The sequence below is a fragment of the Oreochromis aureus genome, linkage group 14 (genome assembly GCF_013358895.1).
Source record: "Oreochromis aureus strain Israel breed Guangdong linkage group 14, ZZ_aureus, whole genome shotgun sequence".
In the NCBI taxonomy this organism is placed as follows: Eukaryota; Metazoa; Chordata; class Actinopteri; order Cichliformes; family Cichlidae; genus Oreochromis; species Oreochromis aureus.
The window spans coordinates 31,936,269-31,962,492 of NC_052955.1; the positions used below are offsets into that span (position 1 = coordinate 31,936,269).

The window sequence follows — 26,224 nt, forward strand, 5'->3', positions numbered from 1 at the left end:
AGTCTCAGTCATCTAACAGGGATTCTGGGTAAGATGGCACCATGGCAACGACGGCAGCGTTCAGTGTGGAGAAGCAAAAACTGATAATCTGAAAAGAAGTGATTTATGATATTTGTGTGTGTTTTTAATTTAAGGCATTAGATATAAAAATTAATTTTATTTTAATCATTTTATTCAAATATATATATTTTAAATATATATTTTTTATTTTTTTGATAATTTTTAGAATTATTATTATTAATTTATTTATTCATTTTTGTATTTTATTTATTTTTCCATATTTTTATTCTGTCTTTAATGTTTGGTCAGCATTTGCTGTTTCAAAGTGCTTTATAAATAAAGTTGGCTTGGCTAAATAGACAATGTATTGAATATAATGTATATAAAATGACCTGTTTTGAAACTATCTTTAGGACTCTGCATTGTTTTACATACATTATAATGAATCCAGTCCTTTTTGGTCCCTTAAAGTGTGTTTATAGAATTATTATGTTATATTTGTTCTAATCCCTTCTGCCCTCTTGGTCAGATCTGTTTTGAAACAGACATTTTTATTGTCTGTGAGACTTTTTTAGCCACATAAATAAAGGAAATATAAAAATATTTTTTTCCAAAAAACTGATTGCAGCTTCTATCTTGTGATAGGAATGCTCTTTCTGGCCAAAATGACTCAATATCGTTCATGAGAGACATGTTTACATATTTTTTGACAGATTATAAGCCAACAAGTCATTTATTTTATAACAGTTTAAGTTCCCTGACACAGCGATCGGTTTTGACTAAGTATTTCAAATGTGTCACTGAACAGAACAAGACCTCAGATAATCCTGAAGAAAGCGAAAGAGATCAAAACTAAAAGTGAGTGACTTTATTTGTCCTCTGTCCTAAATTGCTCAATGCCTCCTCTTCCCGTTAGGTCCCCTGTGTTAATGGGTAATCAGTCATCAAATAAAGGAACTAACTGCATGTCGATAGAAACACTCTTGTTGCAGCTTCTGTTACTTAAAGGTAAAAATGAAGCTGCTACAGAGTCCAGCCATGCACCCCAGGTCTATACTGTGGATCCTCTTCCTCCTCGTGTTGGTCCATAAGGGTGAGCATTTCACTTTTAAGTGCATTTGATTGTGTCAGATGTGTGTGGACTGGTGCCACATGCCCGAGTGCGCTGTTTGTGCGTGCAGAGCTGCATGTTTGTTACCCACAGTTTTACTGCATGCGCTTTAGGGTCCCTGCAAAAGACCGCCTATGACTACGACTATGAATCATACGATGATGAAGAGCCCGTGAACTGCTCGGTCACAGAGAGCATCAAAGGTGGACATGTCACCTACTCCAAGGTAACAAAAGTAATATGTGCACCTGGGTGAGAGGTTTAGGTAAAATGCAAATGTACTGAATTTTAAATAGTGTAAATATTTAGTTTTAGTTCTCATAGTTTTAGTGTAGTTTTAACGTTGCTGACAACAGAAGAATTAGAAAGTTGATTTTCTGGTTATGATAAAAAAACAAAAAAATAAAATAAAATCCAAGTGATGCAACAGGGGTATGGCTTTACTGGAAAACCTCATGTTACCTAATCTGTTTATTTAAACAACTGTTTGTTTCCTCGCCAGGGAGGGCTGGTGGGCAGCGTGCTGACCTATCACTGCGGTCCAGGGAAATACCCGTCCCCAGTTAGCTACAGGACATGTGAAGAACATGGGGAGTGGTCGCCCATGAGACTAGCCAGTGGCAGGCGTGCATCTAGGGCCACATGCAAAGGTAATGTTGATGATGATGACAATGCTTTCAGTATCATACACACATGAAAGTGGTCCTATTCTGGTGTACACATACATCTTCCTCTCACCCAGACATACTGTGTCCGGCTCAGCTGCAGCTGGATCATGGTGACTTCTGGCCCAGGGACCAGTGGTTCGCTGTTGGGGCAACACAGAGCTTCTCCTGCCAGGAAGGCTTCACCCTGTACGGCTCAGCCGAGAGAAACTGCACTCTCTCTGGGGAGTGGACGGGAGAAACCCCCATCTGTAACAACCATGGTGAGAAAAGAAGAAATTAAAAAGCGAATCTTTCTGTATGAATCATAGAATTTTAAGGAACTCCACTTACATTTGCGCAGGTCTTCTTCCAGTTTATCACACTTGCTTATGCTGCAGTTTACACTGGAATGATAATATTATTTCATTGTGATGTGCAAATATTCTGATGCCTCAAAAGCCCATTTGCACAATTTCAACATGCTACATAGTTTTTATAATAAAAGCTAATTCTTTTAGTCACTGTAATAGGGAAAACATGAAAAGCCTTTTCAAAGATGCTGAAACTCCCAGAAATCACTATTTTATATTTTTTGCATCTGTTTGCAAATTCAGCTGATGACTGTGACGACCCGGGGATCCCACCCGGTGCCCTGAGGTCAGGAGGCCGGTTCTTTAGGGGAGAAAAGTTGACTTACCGGTGTCAGACCGGTCTGGATCTACTCGGGTCGGCCGAAAGGTTCTGTCTGGAGCACCGGGAATGGAGCGGATCAAAACCACGTTGCCATGGTGCTTTAAATTTACAGTTTTCTGCCTTTAATGTCACAGGACATGAATTTTTTAAGAACAAAAAAAGAAAAGAAAATTGAACATCATATCAGCAAATGAACAATGCTTTGCTTTGTCACAGGTCCATATACCTTTGACTCCCCCAGTGCTGTAGCTGCAGCCATGACAGGATCATTTGCAGGACTAATGGATGTACTGTCACCTGACGACAAAAAGAAAGGTGGTTAACATGAAATGTTAAGCTCATGTAGATTTAATTGGTATACACATAATCAGTAACAAAAAGCCCCCCAAAAAATCCACTTTGTGTGTTTAAGAGGAAAGCATTTCCTTTGGCCGAACCTTCCGCGTGGCTGAAGTCAGCCGTATGCACATCTACATCTTACTGGACACATCAGGAAGCATCGAAAGGGAGGAGTTTGAGAAATCCAGGAATGCCACCATTGCTCTGATCAGAAAGGTCAGCATTGAAAGAGCTCAGCTTGATGACCTGAGACCCGACAGTGAAATCCTTGATGCACTTATGATCCTAGTTTATGTGTCTTCCTCTTTCAGCAAGTAAGAAACCCACTCATGTTCTTCATTTTTTCTCCAGCTGGACAGTTACGATGTAAAGTTGAATTTCCACGTGTTGTCTTTTGCCACCGAGGCTAAAGACATTGTCGACATCATGGACGAAGAAAGTGGTAACATTGACAGCGTCATCTGGAGCATCGTGGATTTTAACTACATGAGTATGACTCTGCTTGTTCTGCCTTTATTTGAAAACCACGTCTTTTGATCTGAGTCAGTCTGGATCGCACCACAACTGTGATGCATTTTTTTTCCATGGTGATTTATTCCTCTTTGTTTCTTCACATATAGGCCACGGGCGCAAGACAGGCACCAACATCCACGGTGCTCTTGAACGCGTCGAAGAGAGGATGAGCATCTTTAAGCGCAACAACAATCAATTTAATGAGACCCAGAACATCATCATCATAGCAACAGATGGTGACAACACTCAGAGACACTTTTTTAATGCTGTATATATTACAATAAGTCTGAATATATAGGATGATACAGTCTGAATAGAATGAAAGTCTGAATACAGTGAGTGACGTTACAAAGGATTTGGGGCCATCTTTATATATTCAAATATATGTAAATGTACATATATGTACATATATATATATATGTATCACATTGTAACAGAAAGTATTTCTGGAAAGTACTTTGTAACGCTGGTTTTAAAAGTGCTATACAAATATCATCAGAAAGTCTTTAGTCAACATTTCTTCTCTCCTCATCTCCCCACAGGTTACTCCAACACAGGGAAATCGCCTCAGATTGTCCTCACAAAGATCCGGCATTTGCTGGGTTATAGTAACACAGACCCAGACCATACAAATGAGAAAATGCTAGGTATTGTGATGGAAATAACATATTAAAGAGGTTGAGCTGGAGTTGGCACACTTATCTGCATTTATGTTTCCATGTGCACTTTCAGACGTCTATGTGTTTGGCGTCAAGGAGAAGGTGAACAAAGAGGAGCTGAATTCTTTGGCCTCAAAAAAACGTGGTGAGACTCACGTGTTCATCCTCCAAGACTATGACAAACTGGGAGAAGTGTTCAACAGCATCATTAGTAAGTAGAAATCAACCCACCACTTTAACACAAAACAGCCAAATGAAACCACATTAGTTATTTATCTTTCACATTTCATGCTTGTTGAAAAAAAACAAAAGTGAAAAACATTCATTTGTTTAAACTATAAATCAGGTGACGAGAGTGTGACCATGTGTGGGGTGGCTCAGGAAGACATCTCCAAGGATGCGCAGGAGGACGGGGAAAGAGCTTACACCACCCCCTGGCACGTGACTTTGAAATCAGTAAGAACTTTATTTCAATAAGGAATTCTTTGTGTTGATATTATCGAGTGGATTTTTACATACTGACATTTTCCTTCCCTGTAGCCTGACTGGGGAAAGGACAAGTCCTGCTTTGGATCCATTATAAGCCAGAACTGGGTGCTGACGGCTGCTCATTGCTTTGCCAGAGAAAGCACGGGCAGTGTCCCACGGCAGCTGGAGATAGAATATGGTTAGTGGTTATTGTGAAAATTCTTAAACGTGTAGATCAGGATGTCAATATCATTTTACACTGTGGCCCACATACAGCCCACTTAGATCATAAGGTGGCCGGACCAGTGAAACTACATAATAAATGTGTGAAATTACAGAAAAAGTCAGGATAGTTCGTTGCACAGACTATCCTGTAATTATAAAATATAAATATGTTACTATGGATCACTAATAAAAAAACTGTTAGTGAATTACTTTGGTGTAATCCCATTTTATAAACCTTATTTAGTGTTTAATCTTATTTTAGATGAAAATATGAATTCTGTTTACATTTTCATTCTAATTTAATTTAAATCCTATCAGGTGGTTTTTAATCCTAAAAAAAAAAAATCAGTAATATAGTGTTTAATCCTAATTTCTATTTGATCATATTTCTATCTAATTTAGTTCTAATTTACCTTTTTATCTTATTCAAGTTTAAAGCTGGTGACAAATTTTAATCTAATTTAATCGAATTTACTTTTTAATTCTAATATGCTTTTTAATCCTTTTTCATTTTAATTGCTGATAAAGTTTTAATTTTAATATGTTCTTTTAAATTGTAATTTAGTTTCAATATTCACAATCAATTAAAAAGAAACCCCAGTTAACTTTGTAATTTGGTTTTAAATCCTCATTTAGTTTTTGGATTAAAACATGAGATAAAAATGTCATCTTTTAATCCTGATTAAAACCCTCCAGTTGTGTGCACCCCATTACTTTAGTGTTCTGGTCACAATTGAAGGGTCAGTTTTAACAGCTCTTAAATTAACATAAGAAACATTTTCCACCACCAAATTCAGTTCAATGGGTCGTTCAGTGGTCGTTCAGGGGTCAGAGGCCAGAGGGGGGGGTGGATTCCCATTCAATTCCTATGGCGGTCACCTTCGACCGGGAGCATCGCAGATGTAACAAAGTTGATTAAAACACTCAAAATTCAACAAAAGAGGTGCTCATCACATTTATATGTTCAAGTGCATAGTGTGGAGGATGTCATAAGGCCTCGAGGCAATCGGATGTAAAACACAATATTTATGAGTTTTTTAATTTGTAAATCAGTCAGATTTGACCCGAACACGACAGGAAGGTAAGTACTAATCCTAGTTTAGTTTTTAATGAATAAACTGCAGATGCTAATCATTGTGTTATAGGCTGAAATCTTTTTTGATTGTCCTCAGGTCTCCCACCCTCCCAGGCAAATGTCAAATTCAAGAGAGTGATCATGCACCCCAGCTACAGCGTCAGTGCACTCAAACACAGAAACGTCTCAGAGTTTTACGACTATGATGTAGCTCTGGTGGAGACCAACAGGAGCATCCCACTGTCATGGAAGGCCAGGTAAGACGAGTTTATACATTGTGTGTGTTTCTAATCCTGTTGTCATGCTTATTGTCTGTGTACCGTACAACAGACCCATCTGCCTGCCATGCACCGTACCAGGCTCCCGAGCCATGAAGAAAGTCAACTCTACCTGTGAAGACCACAGTACGTGACCTTTACCTTCTCCACAACGTGATTTGCGATGAGTCTGTTAATGGTGTGACACAAAGCTGAAGATAAATCGTTGAATAAATGATAATTTATGTTCCAGGAGTGGAATTACTAACGCTCGAGCAGACTCCTGCTTTTTTCAACCATAAGATGTCAGGAAGCACTACGAATAGGCTCCTATTTGAACGCAAAGGAACACATATTCATACAGGAAGTCAGGTGAGTGCTGCTTTCATCTTATCATCAGTACTGTGTTAACAGTGATTTGTTACAGTGCATCATTTGTCTGCAGAGGCTTGGCTGTGTGGAGAAGGCAAGGAAGTTTGTAGAGCACACGGATGTGACTTTAGATGAGTTTGTACCTGACAGATTCCTCTGCTCTGGGGGAACTGCAGGATATCAGGATGCGATCACCTGCCAAGGTCTGGTCTCTTCTGCATAGTAATCCTAACAGTTTGACCAACACAGGAATCACCTAACAGCTCAATGCGTTTCTTCATAGGCGATTCTGGTGGGTCCCTGTTTCTGCAGAAAAAGAAGCGCTACTTTCAGGTCAGTTTGCCGATATTTATAAGAGCCTAACTTTGCTGGGGAATCAGGATCAAGAGACAATTTCCTGCTCTCATCACCAGGTTGGTGTGGTGTCTTGGGGCATCGTAGATGTGTGTAAAATAAAAGGATTCACAAGGAGGCCTCCTCCAGATGCTCGAGACTTTCACATTGACCTCTTCAAGATAATGCCGTGGTTGAAGCAGCATCTGGGGAAGGAGATCCAGTTCCTGCCTGAGATAAACTGAGCGGGTCCAGGATTAGACAGCAGGGACCGGCTTGATTTAACAGATTTCAACAGAGGAGGTGAAATCTCTCCAAACTTAAATACTTAGAACCAATCAAATAGATTTTCTAAAGCTTTATTGTCATATTCAAGCTGTGCAGTAAAATTACACAAATCATATACAACATGTAGTAGAAAAGTAACTCTTCTTGTTTTTCTAAACCCAACATACTACGTGACGCATTAAACTACTGTTATGTTCATTCATATAGATGTTCAACTGGCCTTTATTAAAACACTGTTTTAATAACACCTCTGATTTTGGAGTTGGCTAGAGATCTTATTGAATGCAGCTTGGACACACTGGGCTGAAATAAATGTTGACGTCTGCTGATGTTACTGGGTACCATTTGTGTTTTTTCTTTGTCAGAAAAGTAAAAGGTGTCCAGTCAGCCCTCAGAAAACTGTCTGAACAGAGTTTCTGATTCCTTGTCTTTGAAGCTTGGAACAAAGTGGATTTGGAGGATCTCGGAGAATCCCTCGGAGAGAGCAGGAGCCTGGAAATGTTTCCTGTTCAGGGAGAGACAGAAAAGTTTTAGAATAAAGAATTAACCCGGTACTGAAAATGTGGACATGGGCCTTTTGCTACAACAAACAAATATGTCTTAAACTTAAAGAATGAGGGAGGGAGGGCTGTTCTTCCTGACCAGTGTTACTTACTTATAGCTGTGGAAAACCATGTCATTGACCTTGGCATGTTTGCTTTCTGACGGAGCCATCTCACGGAACTGCCGACAATAATGATGCTTTTTAAAAAAACAACACAAAAAACCACGAGTGTATAATGGGGCAGTGTGGACGAGTGAGTCATACCCTGTTGTTGTGTTTGGCCTGCTCCAGAGTGGCAGAGAAGTGAAAGCAGCGACAAGGAACACCTGCTGCTTTGGCCACGTCCACATAGCTACAAAATACACACAAATACACACAAAGGAACAAAAATAAAATGATGAAAAACAACAATAACAATCACTTTGAGAGCATTTTTCTGCAAGGGTAAAATTAGTGCTTGTCATGGCTCTCCTCTCTCTCTCTTTACTTATCAAACTTGAAATACAGCACTGTAGTCAAACAGCCTATCACATAATTCAATGTATTACACTGCGCTGATTCCAGAAACACCAAGCAGATAAGTGACTTTATTAGACTTCAGTGTAAACAGAAGGTGAATATCTCCACCCTGATTGCAAATATCTGATATATACTTTGAATGTGATGGTAGATACTGGATATGTGTTCATCTTTGAATGAGTCCCCAGTCCAGTGTGTGCTCAGGTCAGGTGGATTTGAATATATGGGTCTACTATAACAAGTCAGGACACACACCCACACACGCACTCAGACTGAGGTGCTTTACCGTTTGCGAGACTCTGGGTCTGGATTTGTGTTGTCTACGGCGACGCTGCGGCCCTCCTTCAGAGCACGCTCACATGCCGACACACAGCTTTGCCACGAACCGAGTGTGTCCTGATCCGGAAAGAAATGGAGAGGTGTCAGTATCACAGTAGACACAAGTAGTGACAAAAATATGGTGGCTGACTATTTAGGGTTGCTGTGGCTCAGGAGAGAGTGGATCATTTGCTAATTGAAAGGCTGGTTCAATTCCTGACTGCTCCACTCTGCAAGATACTGAAACCCAATTCATCCCAAAATCAATTCATTGGAGTGTGAATGTGTGTGAATAAAGGCTTTGAGTGCTCAGGGAGAGTAAAAAAGCACCATATAAGAACCAGTCCATATATACCATATAGATCATTTTCACTATAGTTAAAATAGTTCAGTGCAAAGACGAAATTAAAGTGGAAAAGTGCTGCCATAGTTAAAATATTGGCGTAAGCACCACTCACCCTGTTGACATAAACGTAGCCCTTTGGAATAACATGGGTGTGGAAGAAGCTGGATTTACCCGCTGCAGATCAAAGGAAGACGGAACGAGATCAGAAGGGTGTTTGTCAAAGGTGAGAACAGAATGATGACTCTGTGGTTTTCTTACATGCTGGGAATCCCACGGCAACAATGACTTCGGTGTCACTGGAGGTGAGGGAGGCGGACGGTGGGTCGTACAGCCTGGCAGCGGAGTCGAGCTTAGTCTAGCAATTTAAATAAAGACAACCATCAATGAAACACAGAAGCAGAAGACATATATAGTGTAATATGTACAGACTATATTGTACCCACAGGGTTAAATTCAGGCAGGCTGTAGGGGGCGCGCTTCCAACCCAAAAAGTACTCCTCTGGGGTGTAGAACTGCAATCCGATGTTCAGAGCAAACTATGACATAAAAAAAATGCATCCTCCGTTAACATAAAGAGACGACAGGTAATACTTGACATGCCACAAAAGATCAAGAGTGTAAATAGGGTTTCCTCTAAGCTGCTAACATAGCTCTTACCAGGCGGTCACTGCAGGAGAAGTCCTTTTTCTTCTTCCCTGGAGCCCAGTTTTCTGGTCTTCCTGCGGCATCTGAGCACAGATGTAAGTCACATGCTGTGTGTTCATGTTTGTGCAGCTTGTATGTGATTGAGTTAATGCGAAGGTTCATTTAGGAGGGAGACGGGGGAGGGACTGAAGTTAGTTTAGTCTCCAAACTGCAGAACTTAGTAGATAACGCGATGTAGGGATGCGCAATTTAACAATGGTTAAATGTTCAAAAATAGCCCGATATTTTCTTCTATTTATGATGAAAACAAGTTTGTGCCCTGTGACAACAGCTGGAATAAATGGACAAAAAATAAGCAAACAGGAGAAAAAAGAAAACATATTAAATGTACTCGCACTTATATAACACTGTTCTAGTATTCCTGACCACTAAATGTGCTATATAAGTCCCACTTTAGATTCATTTAGCACTTTGTTCTATGCATTTCAAGCCCTGTGAATTCCTCACATCTGTGGCCAGTTTTGAATCACTAGCTACTGTAGCATGCATGTCTTTGGAAGAAGAAGGAGAGAACCCACACAGGCACAGGAAGAACATGCGAACTCAGTATGGAAGGGCTTCAGCCGGGGTTTGAATGGAAAACCTTCTCTGTGTGAGCCGACAGTGCTTACCACTGCATCAAAGGAAAATGAATGGGTACTGAGTAGGCCAACAATTCAAATAAATATCTAAATCTATCACACACAAGTACTCCTACTTGTTACTCAGTATTATTTCAGATTTCAGCATTTATACTCTTCACTGCTGGGATTTAGATAACAGCCAGTACTGCATTACGTATGGGCAGCTTCTTACTGTGAAAAGAAAAACTCCACAGCTGGGATCACTCACCTCCAACATAAAAACTCTGTGTCTTGTCAACAGTCATGTCATCATTGGCCTGAGCGGGAAACACACATGCAAAAACATTCAAACTCAATAATAATATCTTCTTTTTCTTTTAAATAAGGACTTGCTGAAACACAAGTATATGTTACACTCACATAAACACATTGAAATACATACACTCATTACACCATTGCATCGTTTTTGTTCATTAAAACTGTGTTTGTGGATCACATGACTTTTTAAAATGATTTCATAATCAAATCAAAGGCTTTTCATTTACTTTTTGTTGTCTTACTCTCCTTTGTTTTATTGTGGACGTGATATAAAAAAAACAACGCCAAATGTGCAACAGTGAAATGAGAAAAGATGAGGGCGGCTTCTATGACTCATCACATCTGTTAACTGCTTCTTTGTGCAGGCTGTGTCCGTGTAAATAACATATGAGGTGTGGCTCTTAAGTGGGCGTGTGTGTGCCTTTTTCATGTATGTTACCTGGCATTTACCTTCTCACATAGGTGATTCCACATTCCCATGACTGGTTTCCTGTAAATACCAGGACCGGTTGCTACAAACACCTGAAACAAAGACCGTGAGATCACCATAAATAGTACTATGAACAATGAGAACCAGCCCATGCAACACGACCAACCTGCACAGGCAGCTTCAGAGTGGCAAGGATGTCCTCCACTTTGGACTTGAACACTTCTGGTCTCAGTTTGCCTTTAGCAATCCCCAACTGGTTGGTGAAGAAGACCACCTGCAGGATTAGAGACAAACCCAGTGACAAATGCTGCAAGAGCAAATCAAATTTTACCTTGCAAAATTAAACTTTAGCATTAGCATCACTTAACATTAGCTTCTCCTCACCTTGTAACCTTTTTTGAGCAGGCTGGCTAGCTTGGGCTGAATCTCTGGGTACAAAATTCTGGTAATTAAACACAAACAAAACGTGAAAGTCAGACAAACAATCAGGAAATGAAACTATGAAAAAAGAAAAGAGCACAGACACTCATTTGTAACTCTTAGCTGTAGCTAAAATCAAATAAAATGGAATAAAAAAAAAATGAACAGGAGGAGTGCAGACGTACTTCCAGTCATCTGGTGCTGTGGGAAAGACTTTGCCAGACTTGGTGGTGATGATGCAGCCATCAATGTCAAACCCAGCGATCTGGAGTTAGAAGAGGCAAATTAGCCGTATCTTTCACAACACCTTGTGCAAAACACATAAAGCTGAATTTTAACATCTTTTTCATCTCTGAGTCAAGCTCGTCTGCTCATGCACCTCTGGAGTGTTTTCAGCACGGCTGCTCTTTTCAGATTGATCCTTGGAAACCCACGACTGCACGCATCGTGAGCTCTGCAGTTCAAACAAACTTTAAATTTGTACAGGCAGCAAGCACCGACTCCTCTGACAAACTGACTCAAATTTCACATGAAGGATCATCGCTGGTGATGACAGCCGGGCCTTTCACGCAGCAATACCAGGAGCATGCTCGGTGCCCTGTTCCCCTCCTCCCTGCACCCAGACCTCATTACCAAAATCTCTGCCCACTGCTCACCCCACACAGCATATTTGAATCCATGTGACACACTGGATGTGATCCAGCAGCCACTGGACGTGATCTAGCAGTTACTGGAGAGACGCAAATCAAAGGGGACAGGATTGGAATTCCACTGAGAAACCTAAAAAACAAAGCAGCTGTGATGGGAGACCTCCAGAGGAGCCTGAGAAGATGATCTTGAAGGGGTAAATGGCTGTGATTTTAATCAGGTAAGGGGTTTTTTCTTATTTTGATGGGTGTATTTTCTGACCTTTTGGACCCCAGTTCACACAATAACAAAAAGAGTTACTGATTAATTTTATGAGAACAGCTGAACATGATATGCTGCAGAGTTTTTAGGTCTGAAACTCATTTGTACGTTATATAAAACACTGCCTGCTGTAGATAGAGACTCAGTATCTGCTGATCATCTGAATGAGTCACTCCCCACCTTGTCACTCCCTTTGACACCAGCAGCTGTGTAAACCATTAAGCTGCCAAACTGCTGCCAGCTGCTCTTTAGACTTGGTTTTGAAGACGATGACGGCTGGATGCTGCTGCTCTCCTCTGTCAGGGATTTTTTGGCAAATTCCTGAAGGTGCTTGAGCCGTTCCTCAGCCAGTCTCTCCTCCTCATCCTGCTCCTCCTCTTTCATCTGCCTATCAGAAGCTTCCTCCTCTCGTCTTTGGCGCTTCACCTCAGGTTGCTCTTTCTTTGGGCTCAGTTGCCTTTTAGATGACTAAATAACAAGGAACAAAACAGCAATTTCTCTCATTCTGGCTCCTCTTTATACATATAGAGATGCTTGTAGACAGTTAGATGCATGAATCAATACATCACAGAGGTTTACCTTCATGGGAGAGCTGGGGAAGAAATCCTTTATGTTGCGTTTGGGTGTGGGACTGGACTGTGCCTCTTTTTCTTTCGAGCTTGTCCCTCCTTTTGTCTTATCTGCTGCTTTCAGCCCTCTCTGTGCCGTGCTGGAGGTGATTCCGTTGGAGCTCAGAGAGTAGTTCAGTGCGAATGGGTGGCTCTGGTTAACTAGGTAGAGAGTACCTCCATGGCTGAGTTTACCAGACTGACCCCGGCCCAGCTTCTCACCATCCAGGAAACTGGGGTTGGGACCCAGCTGTGGAGAAACGGACATTGGACTGTAGCAGTTACAGTTAGCACATGAGCTGTGAGGTAACAAGAGTGGACAAAGAGGACAATGTGCTGACATCAGCTTTGAACATAATGACACAATGGTTGCAGGTGGATCAGGTGTAATTGCTTGGAGTTAAATATTAACTCGCGGTGATGTTGAAGGGAGTGTGCTCTAGTTTAATAGGCAGGGTCATTATCCTACTGTGGAGATATTCAGTGTTTGTTCTTCATACCTGTGTAACAACAACATCCTGGTCTGCAAAGCAAGCCACCACCTTCACTGTAATAAATAAAAAGACACACACACACACACACACATTTCGTATGTATACACATCCAGAGCCGGGACCAAAAACTAAAAACAAGACAAAACAACAACTGTTTAACTCATTTTATTGTAGATTTGCCATTTAAATGCAGTTTTTATTCTGCAATATGAAGACTAAATGCAGGAAAGAAATGCCTCGGCTAATTTTGAAAATTACCATGTGCCATTACATACAGTAAAGTCTTGAGCCATCTTTATACTTTAACAGACTTGTTTTTTTAAAGTAGTCTTAAAGAATAGTTCTCCTGGATTTCTCAAGGTCTTTAAATTTTTCTTTGGACATTAGCTGCTTTTTCACTCATTTTCAATCCACTCCTTGTACCTGACCGTTTTCAGAGGGATTTTTTTTATTTTGTTTCATTTTATTTAGTTTATTTAGTTTTGTTTTTTGTTGTTAGGCCACTTAACACCAACTTATAAATAATTTAGCATTAAACTATACTTAATTCAAGGAAGGAACTAGTGTTGTGTCTTTAAATAACAGTTAAAGAACCAATTCCAAACTGTGTTGCAAGAACATTTATTTCCATTTCTTTAACGTAACCTATGAGAAATATCAATGATAACTCAGTCTGCCAGGCAGAAAACTGTATGTTTGCACCAATATGGTGATTCCCAAAGTGCTATTAGCTGAATACTTGGTATATCTGCAGATTGTCCTTAAGGAATTTTGAGGACACCTAGTAAGCGTGCCCTCTTGGGACCTGTATGAGGCCACTGTGGTCCCCAGTATAGACATGAACTCTGGGGTATATCTGGCCCCTAACCACCAAAACATACAGCCTGGTTCCTTTTCTGGCTCTATTTGACTCCCCGTTGATTACATTTTAAGCTCCTCACTTAATAAGTACCTCTATCTGTCTGTAGAATTGTAACAAAAGTTCAGGCATCATGAGTTTAAATCCCTGTTAATGACTTGTAGAGAAAATGAAACACACTCAAAACACAAAACTCAGTCAGCACCACTGATTTACTTTCTCACATAAATACATGAATGAATTAAAGCTTACAGCCACATTAGCAGTATTTTCTTGCGTTGTACACTATAAAGTACTCTACAGTTTTAGGGTGGTTTGTTATAACGTTTAAGCTTCAGCAGAGCACGAGCACTAACAGCTTTGCAGATTTAAATCTAGAGTCTCGCGGTAAATGTGACACATAAGCGGGACGCCTCACCCTGATGTCTGGAGCACTTCTTATCTGTGACACCAGTGTCCGGACCCCGGCCCAGAATCACAGCCCGTCCATCTTCCAGGGGGATCTGAGCTCCAGAGGCGCCAACCAGCGTGCAGGACATTTGAACAAGCGGCCACAGAGAGGCTGTCTGCCCCTTAATTTGTTGTGTTCGAGACTCTTTTTTTAAAGTCAAGCCAAAGTACGGGACATTAAACGGCCTCACGCGGGAGTGTTTATCACCATTACAACTTCAACTACCTCAATTTCTTTTCGTCTTCTAAAGAAAAACCTGAAGAATGTGTGAACTAGAAACTACAGGGAACTGATTTTGCAGCGTTGTCCCCGCGGTCCGACGCAAAAATAGCTACGTTTAGCAACGTCGTCCCCGCGTGAAGTTCCGCTCAAAGTCGCGGTCAAGCTAGGTGGAGCTGAAATAATTTTGTTTCTTTTCTTTTCTTTTTTTTGGGAAGTCAGCATTGAAATCACTTAAGTTTTTAAAAAAATAAATAAATATACATATAATTTGTAATGTAAGAATGATAATGTACAATCATTTGTATGATAATTTGTTAATATAGCAAAACGTGTTCTGGACTGCGCAATCACATGGTAAAAACACCCCTGCAGGATAAAGAAGACTTTATTCTGCTGGGTTTGTGAGTCATTCGGCACTGGTACCGTGTTATCTGGAAGAAAAGCGCAACAACATAGGTGCTGCTAACTGGACCACGGCGTAATATTTCCATGACATGTTTCCACTCTCTCGTTGTTGAGACGTGTAATATAACAACAATGCATATTCATATTACTCTCCCTAGATGGAATAAGACGTTGTCATTTATTTAACACATATTGGTGAGTCACTGTTTTTGTTTTCAAGTGCTGTAATGGGCGAGACGGGAGAAAAAGTTAATCCGGAAATAAGACAAAGTAACACATTGTTCTGGTTACACTTTGGGCTAAAAGCTCATCTAAAGACTAATTTAGTGTGACGAAAAACTGATCACTATTTATTATGCAAACTTTAAGTCTAAAGCGGAACGACGAACGAATAAAATGTAATCACGCTATGCTATGGTCAAGCTGAAAGATGTTATACTTTGATATAATGCAAAGCCAGAAAATAAAAAACACTATTCTGCTGTTTATTTTACCTCCAGAAAATTCTCTGTTGTGTTCTTCAGCGTTCACAACTATTTACTAAAGCTGACAGGATGAGCAGGTTTCTCCGTGGGCTACATACTCATTTAGGGTGTATCAGTGATTACAACATTGACACATTGAGAATGTTGACAAACTGCTGTCTCCCCCCCCATGCTTTTGTTTATTTTTTGCTGTGCTCAGTAGCCCATCTGTGGGCTGTCCTCATCGTAAACCTACCACTCATGATCATATCTGCTCAAATAGGCACTCCCTTTCAGATTCTTTATTCTGTCAGGTAGAGCTCTTTGTGTGTCACCTGCCTTCAAAAACTGTTGAGCTGCGCTGGAAAGTCATCTTGCAGGTAAAAATATATAAATAAATAAAAGAATGGCTTTATTTTTTAAGGTGTTTGGCAGTAACGAGATATGTAAACTCTGAGTCTTGGTGCTATCATGTGGAAAGCAGTTATTTAACTTTTCATCTCTGAACCAGCTTTATTTTCAGAATTTGCTGTAATGTGTTGTCATGATGTATGAGGCATTAGTCACCAGCCATACTTTCATTTTATTTTTTTGTTATCTTATTCACACTACACTGTGAATATGCTTCTTGTTATTCTGTGAATACATTTCTTGTTTTTTGCATATGCCTGAGTACAAAAGTTTGTTTCACCTCTAGTGAATACATGTGCTCAAGTGATAATAAAACGACGTAATTCTTTTTTCCCCTCTATCTCTCAGGTCGCCTTGGCATACATTGATGCAAGAAATACTGTGAAGTCGAATCTGCTAGCACAACTTGCCCCCGATCTTCATCATTCTTCAGAGTATAAATCGTCTACACTATGTCGTCCAACCAATCATTTAAAAGCCAAGATGAAGAGGCCTACGCCTCCCTGATGAAAGGCCTGAAGGAGCTGGACCTACAGGGATCCTATGTTCCCAGTGACCTGGTGCTGATTGGAGACCATGCCTTTCCTTTAGCAATGAACAGCCGAGGTCAGGTCCTGATGGCTGCCTCTCTGTACGGCAGTGGAAAGATTGTGGTCCTGGGTCATGAGGGCTACTTGACAGCCTTTCCTGCTCTGGTAGAAAATGCTCTGACCTGGCTGAGAGGTGATGGATCTGATAACCTCTCTGTAGGGGTACACAGAAGTGTATGTGCAGTTGCTGATAGCCTCCAAAAATCCAGCTTCCAAGTTGAAGTTGTGGGAGCTTTCAGTGACAAACTGAGAGTTGGTGTTTATGTGACCGATGCCTACAGCGTGGGCTCAGACCCATTAGAGCTGGTGGCGTTTCTGAAAGCTGGAGGAGGGGTGCTGATAGCTGGGCAGGCGTGGAGCTGGGCTGCAGATCACCCCAAAGAGAACACACTGCATCAGTTTGATGGGAATAAAGTGTCAGGAGTGGCAGGGATCTACTTCACTGAGCGCTGTGGTGAGCTGGAGAACCTGCCTGTCTACCCTCAGATCCCGTCCTCCTGGATGTCTGTGGTGTGAGTACATGCTATAACTATTTTAAATTCCATGTTTGTTTTTTTAAACCCACAAGATAAATACAACATGAAATAAATTGCAATCTACTATAGACTGCATATAAATTTTTTATTATCATTTTATTCATTTATTTTGTTCTTTTTTTTAATCTAGTGCCGTTTCTGGAGTGCAGAAAAACATTCCAATTTACAAGTACTTAATGTAAACTTTTACATCATTTCACATGGATTTCATGTGACAAATTATGTACAATATCTCCCAAGATTAAACTCAGCACCTGTGAATTCATAACAACAGTATTTTTACAGGAATTTGTTGATAATAACATTAAGAAAATCAATTTTATGTTGAAGTTTTTTGATACAGTCACTGCTAATGATTATACAACATGAATGCAATTCAAATTTTCATCATAATATTCTGAAAATGTAAAAAATACTATCACTTGTATGTTGGTTAATTGTTTTGTTAAGATGCAAAAACAGATTTGAAAATGCAATTTATACAGTTATTCTTAAATGTGTCTCTCATTCCTATCATGACTCTTCCACCTTTCAGCTTGGGTAAGGATTTTGAGGACGACTTGCAGTTCTTACTCCAGGGGGCTTCAGAGTTCCAGGTCCCGTCTAATTTAACTGCTTCCGAGGTTCTAGTCCACGGACCGCTAGCATTTCCCATCGCGACCACAGGTGATGGACGGGCGTTCCTGGCAGGAGGCTACTATGGACAGGGCCGAGTCATTGTGGCTACACATGAAGGATTTCTGGGACTCGAGGTAGATTTGACATTTGTTATTTTCACTATATATATATTTTTGTATTGTATATTCTGTCAGCACTTTGCTGCTTACAGTAGATTTCGGCCATCTGTGATGAGATAATATAAAAGAACATTCTAACCGTTTGATGTCTGAGCCATCATTGGTGATAACCCTAACCCTGTATGAGGCATGACGCAGGAGTTAGAGTTGGTTGTCTACTAATCTAAAGGTTTGTCGTTTAATCCCATCCCCAGTTTGGATGTTGAAGTATATTCGGCAAATACGCTGAACCCTAAGTTTCTTTTGATGTCTATGGTATGAGTACCCGAGTCTGAGCGTTTTGAATGTTGGAATAAAAAGTGCTTGTATGAATGAGGTTTGTGGTAGAAAGTGCTTTGAATGCGCAAATAATATAGAAAAGTACTATTTAAGTACCAGGCTATTTACAAAAGAGAAAGTGAATATGTTTTGTAATGTATAATTTTTTTATTCACTAAATGCCAAGACTTGGGTGAATAATTTAATTCAAAACAAAGCTATTTTCATTCCATAGGATGGATAGATGGATGAAGGTTAAAGTTGGGGATTGCGTTCAGAACTAATGATGACTCAGGTCTCAAAGGGTTAGAAATGTGTGTAGGGTTTCAGATTTGTGCAGCTAAGAATAGATATATGCATTGTCTTTATCGCGTGGCTGCCAGGACTTTGGAGCAAACAGTGCAGATACCAAAAATCGCATATTGATAGGGTTAGGGTTAGGAGTGAGCAGTAAGCACACCTGAAGTGCTTAAAAAAGAAATGCTTCTGCTGTTCCGACAAATCTTTTATACATCACATGACTGCCTTTCTTCCTGCTTTCCTTCCATTTTTTTAGAGCATGGCTCCATTTTGGCAAAATGCCATCCACTGGTTGGATGAAGGCCGCAGAGGGGTTGTTGGTGTCATGAATATAGATGCTGCAGTTAAAATTCTCAGCAAGTCAGGGCTGAAGTGTGAGAAGTCAAAATTCAGGAAAGACCTCAGCGTGTTTGTGTGTAAAGCGTATATCACTGAGCATTTGGAAGAAATCAAAAACTTTGTGGCAGAGGGAGGAGGCCTGCTGATTGGAGGACATGCCTGGTACTGGGCGCAGACACATGCTGGGCAAAATCCACTTACAGAATTCTCAGGTATGAAAATGCATGACCAATGCATCTGATTAGTGTCACATCTCCAACAATATAGAGTATATTAAGTCAGATGTGTTTTAATGTCTTTCAGGGAACAAGATCTTAAACCAAATGGGATTGAGCCTGTTGGGAGCAACAATCGGAGGAGGAACATACAAAGCCCTTGTACCCAGCCAGGCTATTAAAGACAGCTACCATTTCCGCCATCATCTCTACCGCTTTGCTGCCCATGTGACTGCAGGTGAAGAACTTAGCCAGCACGAGGAGGGATGTCTGAAAAAGCTGGGCAACGACTGCAAAGCCTACTTGCAGATGAAAGCCCATGACTGCTCCCACTACCGGCAAGTGCTGGCCACACTCACTGACGTGTTAAAGAGGTCAGGCCTGCCACAGGTGAGTAGCTGCCCTATAAGGTGAGGGTGGAGGGGTCGCTCGTCTGCCCCTTTTTTTGCAGATAGTATCATAATTTTGGGACATATCTCATAACATTCACCATTCACTTTCAAGGTGAGTGAAAAAAGCCCTGTAAAGAGTCCCAAAGACCACCTCCTCCTCGCTGTGGGTACCCAGGTATATAAGGTTTGCCCAGATCCCGATGCTCTCCTGCCCTACCTCATCAAGGACAACCCAATGATGCCTGTTGTCTATAACCACCGGATCAAGGTTGATGTTAATACGGCAGGTCAGATCTCACTGCTTTGTTCAAAAATGTGAATGTGGTTATTTGAGTTTAGGGACAAATTTAAGTCGCACAGCTGTGGTTAGCTTGATGCAGTAATGTCTGTTGCTCAGTGTCACACAGTATTAATATATGCACCTCTTATAGACACTGAAAACTGTAAAAAAATCCAAAATTTTTTTAAATGCATATTTTATACCTGTAAATGTCCCTGACTGTGATCATTTATAATTGTGTTTTTCAGATAAGGAAGAGTGGATCAGCACCGGTCTCTACCTCTCTCCTGGTATGAAGACCTACATCGCCATACCACCTCAGATTGTCAAAAAGAATTGGAAGGTACAGCATATGAAATCAATTGATTTTGAGTTCATTCAGAATGTTGCAACCTTGTTACCTAAAGATAGCGAGGTGCCAGAACCTGAAAAATCCCAGACAGAAAGCTTGTTTGTGGTGAATAGATACTGTAAGTCGATTCAGGCCATTTAGTTGTTTAAACACAGAGCAGTCATTGCAATTTTTAGTTATTCCTTTTTACAGTGTTGCATACTTCATGGTATTGCTTATATTGTTATATTTTTGCTTGTATTATTGCTTATAATGCATTTTCCTTTTCTTCTGCAGATTCAGATAGGATGTCAAACTGATTCACTGCACAAGAACGATGTGCTGAAGAGACCACCGTCTGTCCATGAGCGATTTCCTGTCAGCTCAGAGATGATACAGGTTTGGAACCTTTGGGGAGGACTCATCTACCTGGTGGCCCCACCCAAAACGCAAGTGAAGGGGTTGGAGATCACGGCGCAGATGGCTGTACCTGCTCCATATTATAAGTCTGGTGAGTCTGCGGTGGATTGAACTTTGATATCTGTTTGCACTAGTGTGTACCCTTGTTTGCACTGGGCTAATGGACTTTTTTTTTTTTTAAACAGTCTATAATTTGAGGGGCTGAGGGCAGCATCTCCCTGGTTCTAATCAAATATAAAGTGTTAGCTAGGGCAATTCAGATAAATCTGTTTTAGTTTAAGTGTTCAGTAAAGTAAAGGAGGCAAATATCCAACAGTTTAACTTATAAACTTATACAATGAATTTGGATTTCCTAACTGTTAATATTTCAATTTAGTTTTAATTCTAACTCTGTTTGTGACTGTGTAATAATCCACAGCAATTTAATAGATCCACTCCTCTCTTTGTTCTTTTCAGGTGTAACAACTGCAGCTGAGTGGTTAACACTGCGCACAGCTCCTTCACCCTGGGCAGAGTTGGAGTTTGAAAACATCGTCCTCACCGTACCATCACATGTTGTTCGGGGTCTGGAGCAACCTGACGAGGTCGGTGCTCTGTGGGATGAAATCATGAGGGCCATTGCAGATCTGGCTGCCAAACCACACAAATTTCCCCGCAAGGAGCGCTTTGTGGCAGATGTGCAGATTTCTCACGGTAAGTGCATTTGGCCTCATGTTGTACATTATACACCTGCCTTTCATTTTCTTATGATATATAGAGTCTCAAGTAATGCTGGGTGACAGGCAGGGTATGCATGGACCAGTTCTCTGGAATAGAACTAGCAAACAGAAGGACACTGTGTTGCCAAAAGTATTCACTCACCAATCCAAATTCAATTTTTCAATTCAATTTTATTTATACAGCACCAAATCACAACAACAGTCACCTCTAGGTGCTTTATATTGTAACCTAGACCCTACAATAATACATACAGCGAAAAACCCAACAATCATATGACCCCCCCCCATAAACAAGCACATTGGCCGTGACCAGTTGTTGGGACAGAAAGAAAACAGGATAAAAAACATGCTGTGGAAGAGAGCCAGCGATTGATAACAAGTAGGATTCAATGTAGAGAGGTCTGTTAACACATAGTGAGTGAGAAGAGTGACTGGAGGAGAAATATTTAATTCATCATGGCAATCTCCCAGCACTCTAAAACTATTGCAGCATAACTAAGGGAGGATTCAGGATCACCTGATCCAGCCCTAAGTATATGCTTTTTTCATCACAAAGCACAATGCAAAGCACAGCATGCCGTCACTGGACTCTTTGTATCGGACCACACAAATGTGCTTCTGGAAGGATGGTCAAAAATTTCCATAAAAACACTCCTAAATGTTGTGGAAACCCTTCCCAGAAGAGCTGAAGCTGTTATATCTGCAAAGTATGAGCTGACATCATAAACCCTATAGATTCAGAGTGGAATGTCACTCAAGTTCATATGGGTGTGAAGGCAGACGAACAAATACTTGGCGACATAGTGCCTATATACTGTTACAATGCTGGCTTTACCTGTCTATTAAGTTTGAGAAAATGAAGTAAGAGTGTGTACGCTTAATCCCTGTAAAGCTCAGGCTCCAGAGCTCTAAATGCTTATTCTCAATGCTTATTTTTTCCTTCTACTTTTGTTCTGTTTGAATTCCCTGAGGGCATATATCCCCATCTTAGGCACACAGCTTAGCCTCTGAGAATCCATTTGTTGTTGAATTCTTGTGTTTACAAGGACAACCAATCAGAGAAATTGGTTTAAACATCTATCCAACCATCCACTGGAGTCTATCCCAGTTGTCACAGGGCAAAAGGCTGAGTAGACCCTGGACTGTTGCATTGAAAAACCATAATCATGTCATACTTTTGCTTGTTTGTTTGCTTGTTTGTTTGTACATATTTTTTTTAAGAATTTGTTTTATCAAAGCTATAAAATCCAAAAGAATCATCACTATAATACTGTTCATTTCTCCTTTTTCTGTTCAGGTTTTATGCATGCAGGTTATCCTATCATGGTGCAAAAAAACTCAGCTGCTGAGCTTGTCGGTGTTAAGAAAGGTAAAGGCATGTGGGGCGCCATCCACGAGTTGGGACACAACCAACAGAGAGGTTGCTGGGAGTTCCCACCACACACCACAGAGTGTACATGCAACCTGTGGTCAGTGTATGTACATGAAGAGGTGCTGGACATCAAGAGGGAGAAGGTGGAGTAAATCACATGCGTCTTTGAGACCAATGGCCACAAAAGCTTTTGTTGAATTGTGATGCTTTTCATATCAATCAGTTTTAGAAAGCATAACTCTTCTTTTGATATCCTATGAGGACAGAAGACTTAACGCTCTTTTTCCTTAGAGTACAATGCTTAACAGTCACCTCATTCCATACTGTTCAATGCAGGCTCATGGAGCTATGACTGCAGCAAATCGACAAACTCGAGCCACGAATTACGTCGCAGGAGGCAGGAAACTTGAGAGCTGGAGCATGTGGGTGGCTCTGGAAACATATATGCAGGTGAGAGAATTCTACTCTGTAGAGAAACTGTCCTTTGTCCACACTGGAGTGACCTGCTTTCATGGGAAAAAAATGATTGCATGTAAAACTGAAAGCAGAGTGTGAAACAAGGAGAGTTCAAGAAACTGTGAAATGATATCTTTTAAATCAAGTCACTATCAAGAAAATGTGGAGACAGAATTAAAACAGTATCTTAACAAACAGAAATAAGCCTGACATGAACACTTTATTGCACATAACATGATTATCAGCATTATGATTTTTGTTTCGTCATCTGTAGCTCCAGGATAGGTTTGGCTGGGATGCCTTTAAGAAGGTGTTTGCTGCGTATCACCACATGAAGGACATCCCCAAGGACAAGAAAGGAAAAATGAACCTGTATGCTGAGACTTTCTCCCAGACTGTGGGGATGGACCTGACTGGCTTCTTTAAGGCCTGGGGCTGGCCAATAGAAACAGCCACTGAGGAGAAGCTCTCTGCACTGCCTCCCTGGAATGATCACCCCATGACCCAGTATGACTAAACTTCAGACCACTGCAGTGTGCAGAGAAATGGTTTCAACCAATATCTTAATTTGAAGTGAATGATGAGCAACACGGTGAACTGATTTGGTGTTTGGTGTTCTGTTTTAACAACATTTATTAGAGTATCTGAATAGAGAAACAGAAATGATGTGGTGAGGTTGTAGGTATTGAATTCAGTTTGAATTTTTTTTTCTTGATGTACCTGTACGGGGGAAGTACAGTAGGCTTTCACTCACAGCCAGGTAGACTAGACTTTTGAAGATACCAAGAGTTGGATCTTTGCCTTTATTTTGTACAGGGCTGAAATCATAGTAAGGCATTGCACTACTATAGCATACAACGCAATCACTTGCCTTACACTGTGCTCTACTGAATACGTTCACTGCAACCCTTTCCTTACAAGTAGTAGTCTTTTATGAGGACACAGGATTTTTTCCCCAAAGTCATAAGGACACTAATATTATTAGAAATGTGGATTTTCTTTATGTGAATAAGCATAATATTGAATCTCTCATTTGCTCTGCTGCTGTATTTTCATGTTTGCATAATGTTGGGTCAGACTTTATAATAAAAGAACTTCAGTCTTTAGTTTCACTACACTGATATCTGAAACAGCTTCAATAATAATCCACTTTATCTTTTTCCATTAAGACCTTAAGTGAGAAAAGAAGTGAAAGGCTTTATTTCATTTTGAAATACCGTTATATTGTAGCTGCATCAATACAGTGTTTCCCAAAGAGCCATTAGCTGAATACTTGGCATATCTCAACATGGTCTGCAGTTTGTCCTTACAAATATTTTGAGGACCCCCCATAAGCATACCCTCTTGGGACCTGTGTGAGGCCAATGTGGTCCCCTAGTACAGGCATGAATTGTAGGACACATCTGGCCCCTAGTCCTCAAAACTTTGATATATAGCGGTCCCTTGTTTATCGCGGGAGTTACGTTCTAAAAAAAGTGAAATCCACGAAGTAGCCAGCTTTATTTTTATTTTAGATGTTTTAAGGCTGTAAAACGCCTCACTGCACACTTTATACACTTTTCTCATACAGGCATGAACATTTTCACACTTTTCTCTCTTGTTTAAACACTCTCAAAGTTCAAACCTTTGTAGAAAAATAAGTCCAGTATTATAGAATGAAACCAAAGATCAAACCCTGTTTTCAGGTCCAGAACATGTGAATAGAGCAGCTGCCAGAGAATTCAACATTAATGAATCAATGGTACGGAAGTAGAGGAAGCAGGAAGAATTAGTTGAGTAAAGTTTGACTTATCTGACTGTTTTGTTTGTTAATGCGCCTTGTAATGCGGTCTGCCTTATGGTCCGAAAAATACGGTAACTTCTACCTTCCTTTAGCACAGAGGTTCCCAAAGTGTGGGGCCCGCCCCCTAGGGGGGGCGCAGAGCCATTGCAGGGGGGGCGCGGTATGAAAAGAAAAAAGAAAAAAAGAGCGCTTGGACACTGTGGACAGGTTTTTGACGGGGCTCCCACACAAACGCAAAGCAGGAGATGAAGCATCGCCAAATATGTTTCCAAACCAACTTCCTTCCAAGCCAAAGACAGGAAAATATGGTGAAGCATATCTTCCTTTGGCTTCACCTGCACAAGTGCCAAGGTCTCCCCTGCAAAATTAGTTTTCCCTGTGTCGGGAGCACGGGGCTCTCCAAATCACGGACAAACAGTATCCCACATTCTTGATTTTTAGTTCACAAACACTTCTTGTAATAACTAACTACTCCTGACATTTTGGACATGTTAGCTCTTTATGCAGTAAAGTTACAGTGGGATACAAATAATATCAGGCTGATCCTGCCGTAATTTGTTCCCCCTGTTCAAATCACGGACAAACAGTATCCCACAGCTGTTTATCTGTTTAAACCCATTTGCACAGAGAGACATTTTTTGAAAAATGTATTGATAGCAATGTTGAATATTATTACACAGGAAAAAAAAACAACTACACGTAAAATAATTACACCGTGACGCCTCTGCCTTTCTAAATGCAGGGACAGTAACTGCGTGTGTATATGTAAGCGTGTAAAACCTGAAGATAGTCAGATTAACAGTATTTTGTCTCTATCTGCCATTCTGCAATTCATCTCATGTAAACAATGGTGCACAGCGTGATGTGAAAAGAGGCACATACCTTTGACGTTGCGTGACGAACTCTGTAATCCTCGTCCACACGTAAACGCAAAAAAGGAGTTTTAAATAATCTCCGTTTTCGGTGAATCGCAACGCCGTTTACGTGTTGACGAAAAGCCCAAACGCATAGAAACAGCTGCGTTTTCAAAAATACCCGTGTAGGTGTGGACGTAGCGCAAAAGAGTTAGTAGTATATTTTATTACTACCTGTAATTTATTGCCGTTTACTTGTATTTGCTTAATTGTTTACTAAATGTTTGAGGTGTGAAATAAACCGCAATGGAGTTTGTAAACAAAATATGGGGTGTGTGTTTGGAGGATGTGTTTGTGGGGGGTTAGGTGGTGGGGGCGCGAACATTTTTTTCTTGTAAAAAGGGGGCCTGGCAAAAAAGTTTGGGAACCACTGCTTTAGCATGTCCAGACGTCCAGCTTTTTGTGCAATGGTTAGCATCTTCCTCTGCATTTTTGGTGCTACCGCAGTTGCCTTTGACGGTGCAAAACGTTTCATTGACATTGTTGCATTTGTTGGGGAGAAAACCTACAAACATACAGTACAGCACTTCAGAGTCACACTGCTGGCGATCGAAGA

General features: G+C 40.7%; 3 protein-coding genes across 6 annotated transcripts; 2 read left to right on the plus strand and 1 right to left on the minus strand.

The window, feature by feature from the left end:
- The first annotated feature begins 935 nt into the window (after positions 1-935).
- On the plus strand, positions 936-7,234 carry si:ch1073-280e3.1 (complement C2). The gene is made up of 19 exons (XM_031744096.2): positions 936-1,093; positions 1,225-1,337; positions 1,614-1,761; positions 1,854-2,039; positions 2,373-2,546; positions 2,668-2,766; positions 2,864-3,006; positions 3,142-3,280; positions 3,411-3,539; positions 3,846-3,950; positions 4,036-4,173; positions 4,309-4,418; positions 4,503-4,629; positions 5,828-5,987; positions 6,061-6,134; positions 6,241-6,359; positions 6,433-6,562; positions 6,643-6,692; positions 6,773-7,234. Exons 1-19 carry the CDS (start codon positions 1,015-1,017, stop codon positions 6,935-6,937), a joined length of 2,388 nt encoding a protein of 795 aa, XP_031599956.2. The 5' UTR covers positions 936-1,014; the 3' UTR covers positions 6,938-7,234.
- LOC116323698 (polynucleotide kinase 3'-phosphatase) lies at positions 7,036-14,789 on the minus strand. Its single transcript, XM_031744097.2, has 17 exons — positions 14,432-14,789; positions 13,161-13,207; positions 12,632-12,910; positions 12,233-12,520; positions 11,329-11,408; positions 11,108-11,165; positions 10,890-10,997; positions 10,744-10,815; positions 10,244-10,292; positions 9,365-9,435; positions 9,151-9,243; positions 8,966-9,062; positions 8,820-8,881; positions 8,330-8,439; positions 7,789-7,876; positions 7,636-7,703; positions 7,036-7,485 (listed from the first exon to the last, which is right to left on the minus strand). The coding sequence occupies exons 1-17, from the start codon at positions 14,550-14,552 to the stop codon at positions 7,365-7,367; spliced, it is 1,812 nt and encodes a 603-aa protein (XP_031599957.2). The 5' UTR covers positions 14,553-14,789; the 3' UTR covers positions 7,036-7,364.
- A 258-nt stretch (positions 14,790-15,047) lies between these two features.
- LOC116323694 (TRPM8 channel-associated factor homolog) lies at positions 15,048-24,092 on the plus strand. 4 transcript variants are annotated; one of them, XM_039622520.1, is made up of 14 exons: positions 15,048-15,142; positions 15,250-15,286; positions 15,839-15,935; positions 16,315-17,068; positions 17,628-17,844; positions 18,704-18,998; positions 19,090-19,391; positions 19,506-19,680; positions 19,922-20,016; positions 20,302-20,515; positions 20,881-21,117; positions 22,441-22,658; positions 22,852-22,965; positions 23,246-24,092. In XM_039622520.1, exons 4-14 carry the CDS (start codon positions 16,419-16,421, stop codon positions 23,486-23,488), a joined length of 2,760 nt encoding a protein of 919 aa, XP_039478454.1. In that variant the 5' UTR covers positions 15,048-15,142; positions 15,250-15,286; positions 15,839-15,935; positions 16,315-16,418; the 3' UTR covers positions 23,489-24,092. The 4 variants fall into 4 exon arrangements, with proteins under 4 accessions (XP_039478454.1, XP_031599951.2, XP_039478455.1 ...); XM_031744091.2 differs by having other exon boundaries at positions 15,119-15,286; positions 15,853-15,935; XM_039622521.1 differs by having other exon boundaries at positions 15,119-15,286; positions 15,874-15,935.
- Positions 24,093-26,224: the final 2,132 nt, after the last annotated feature.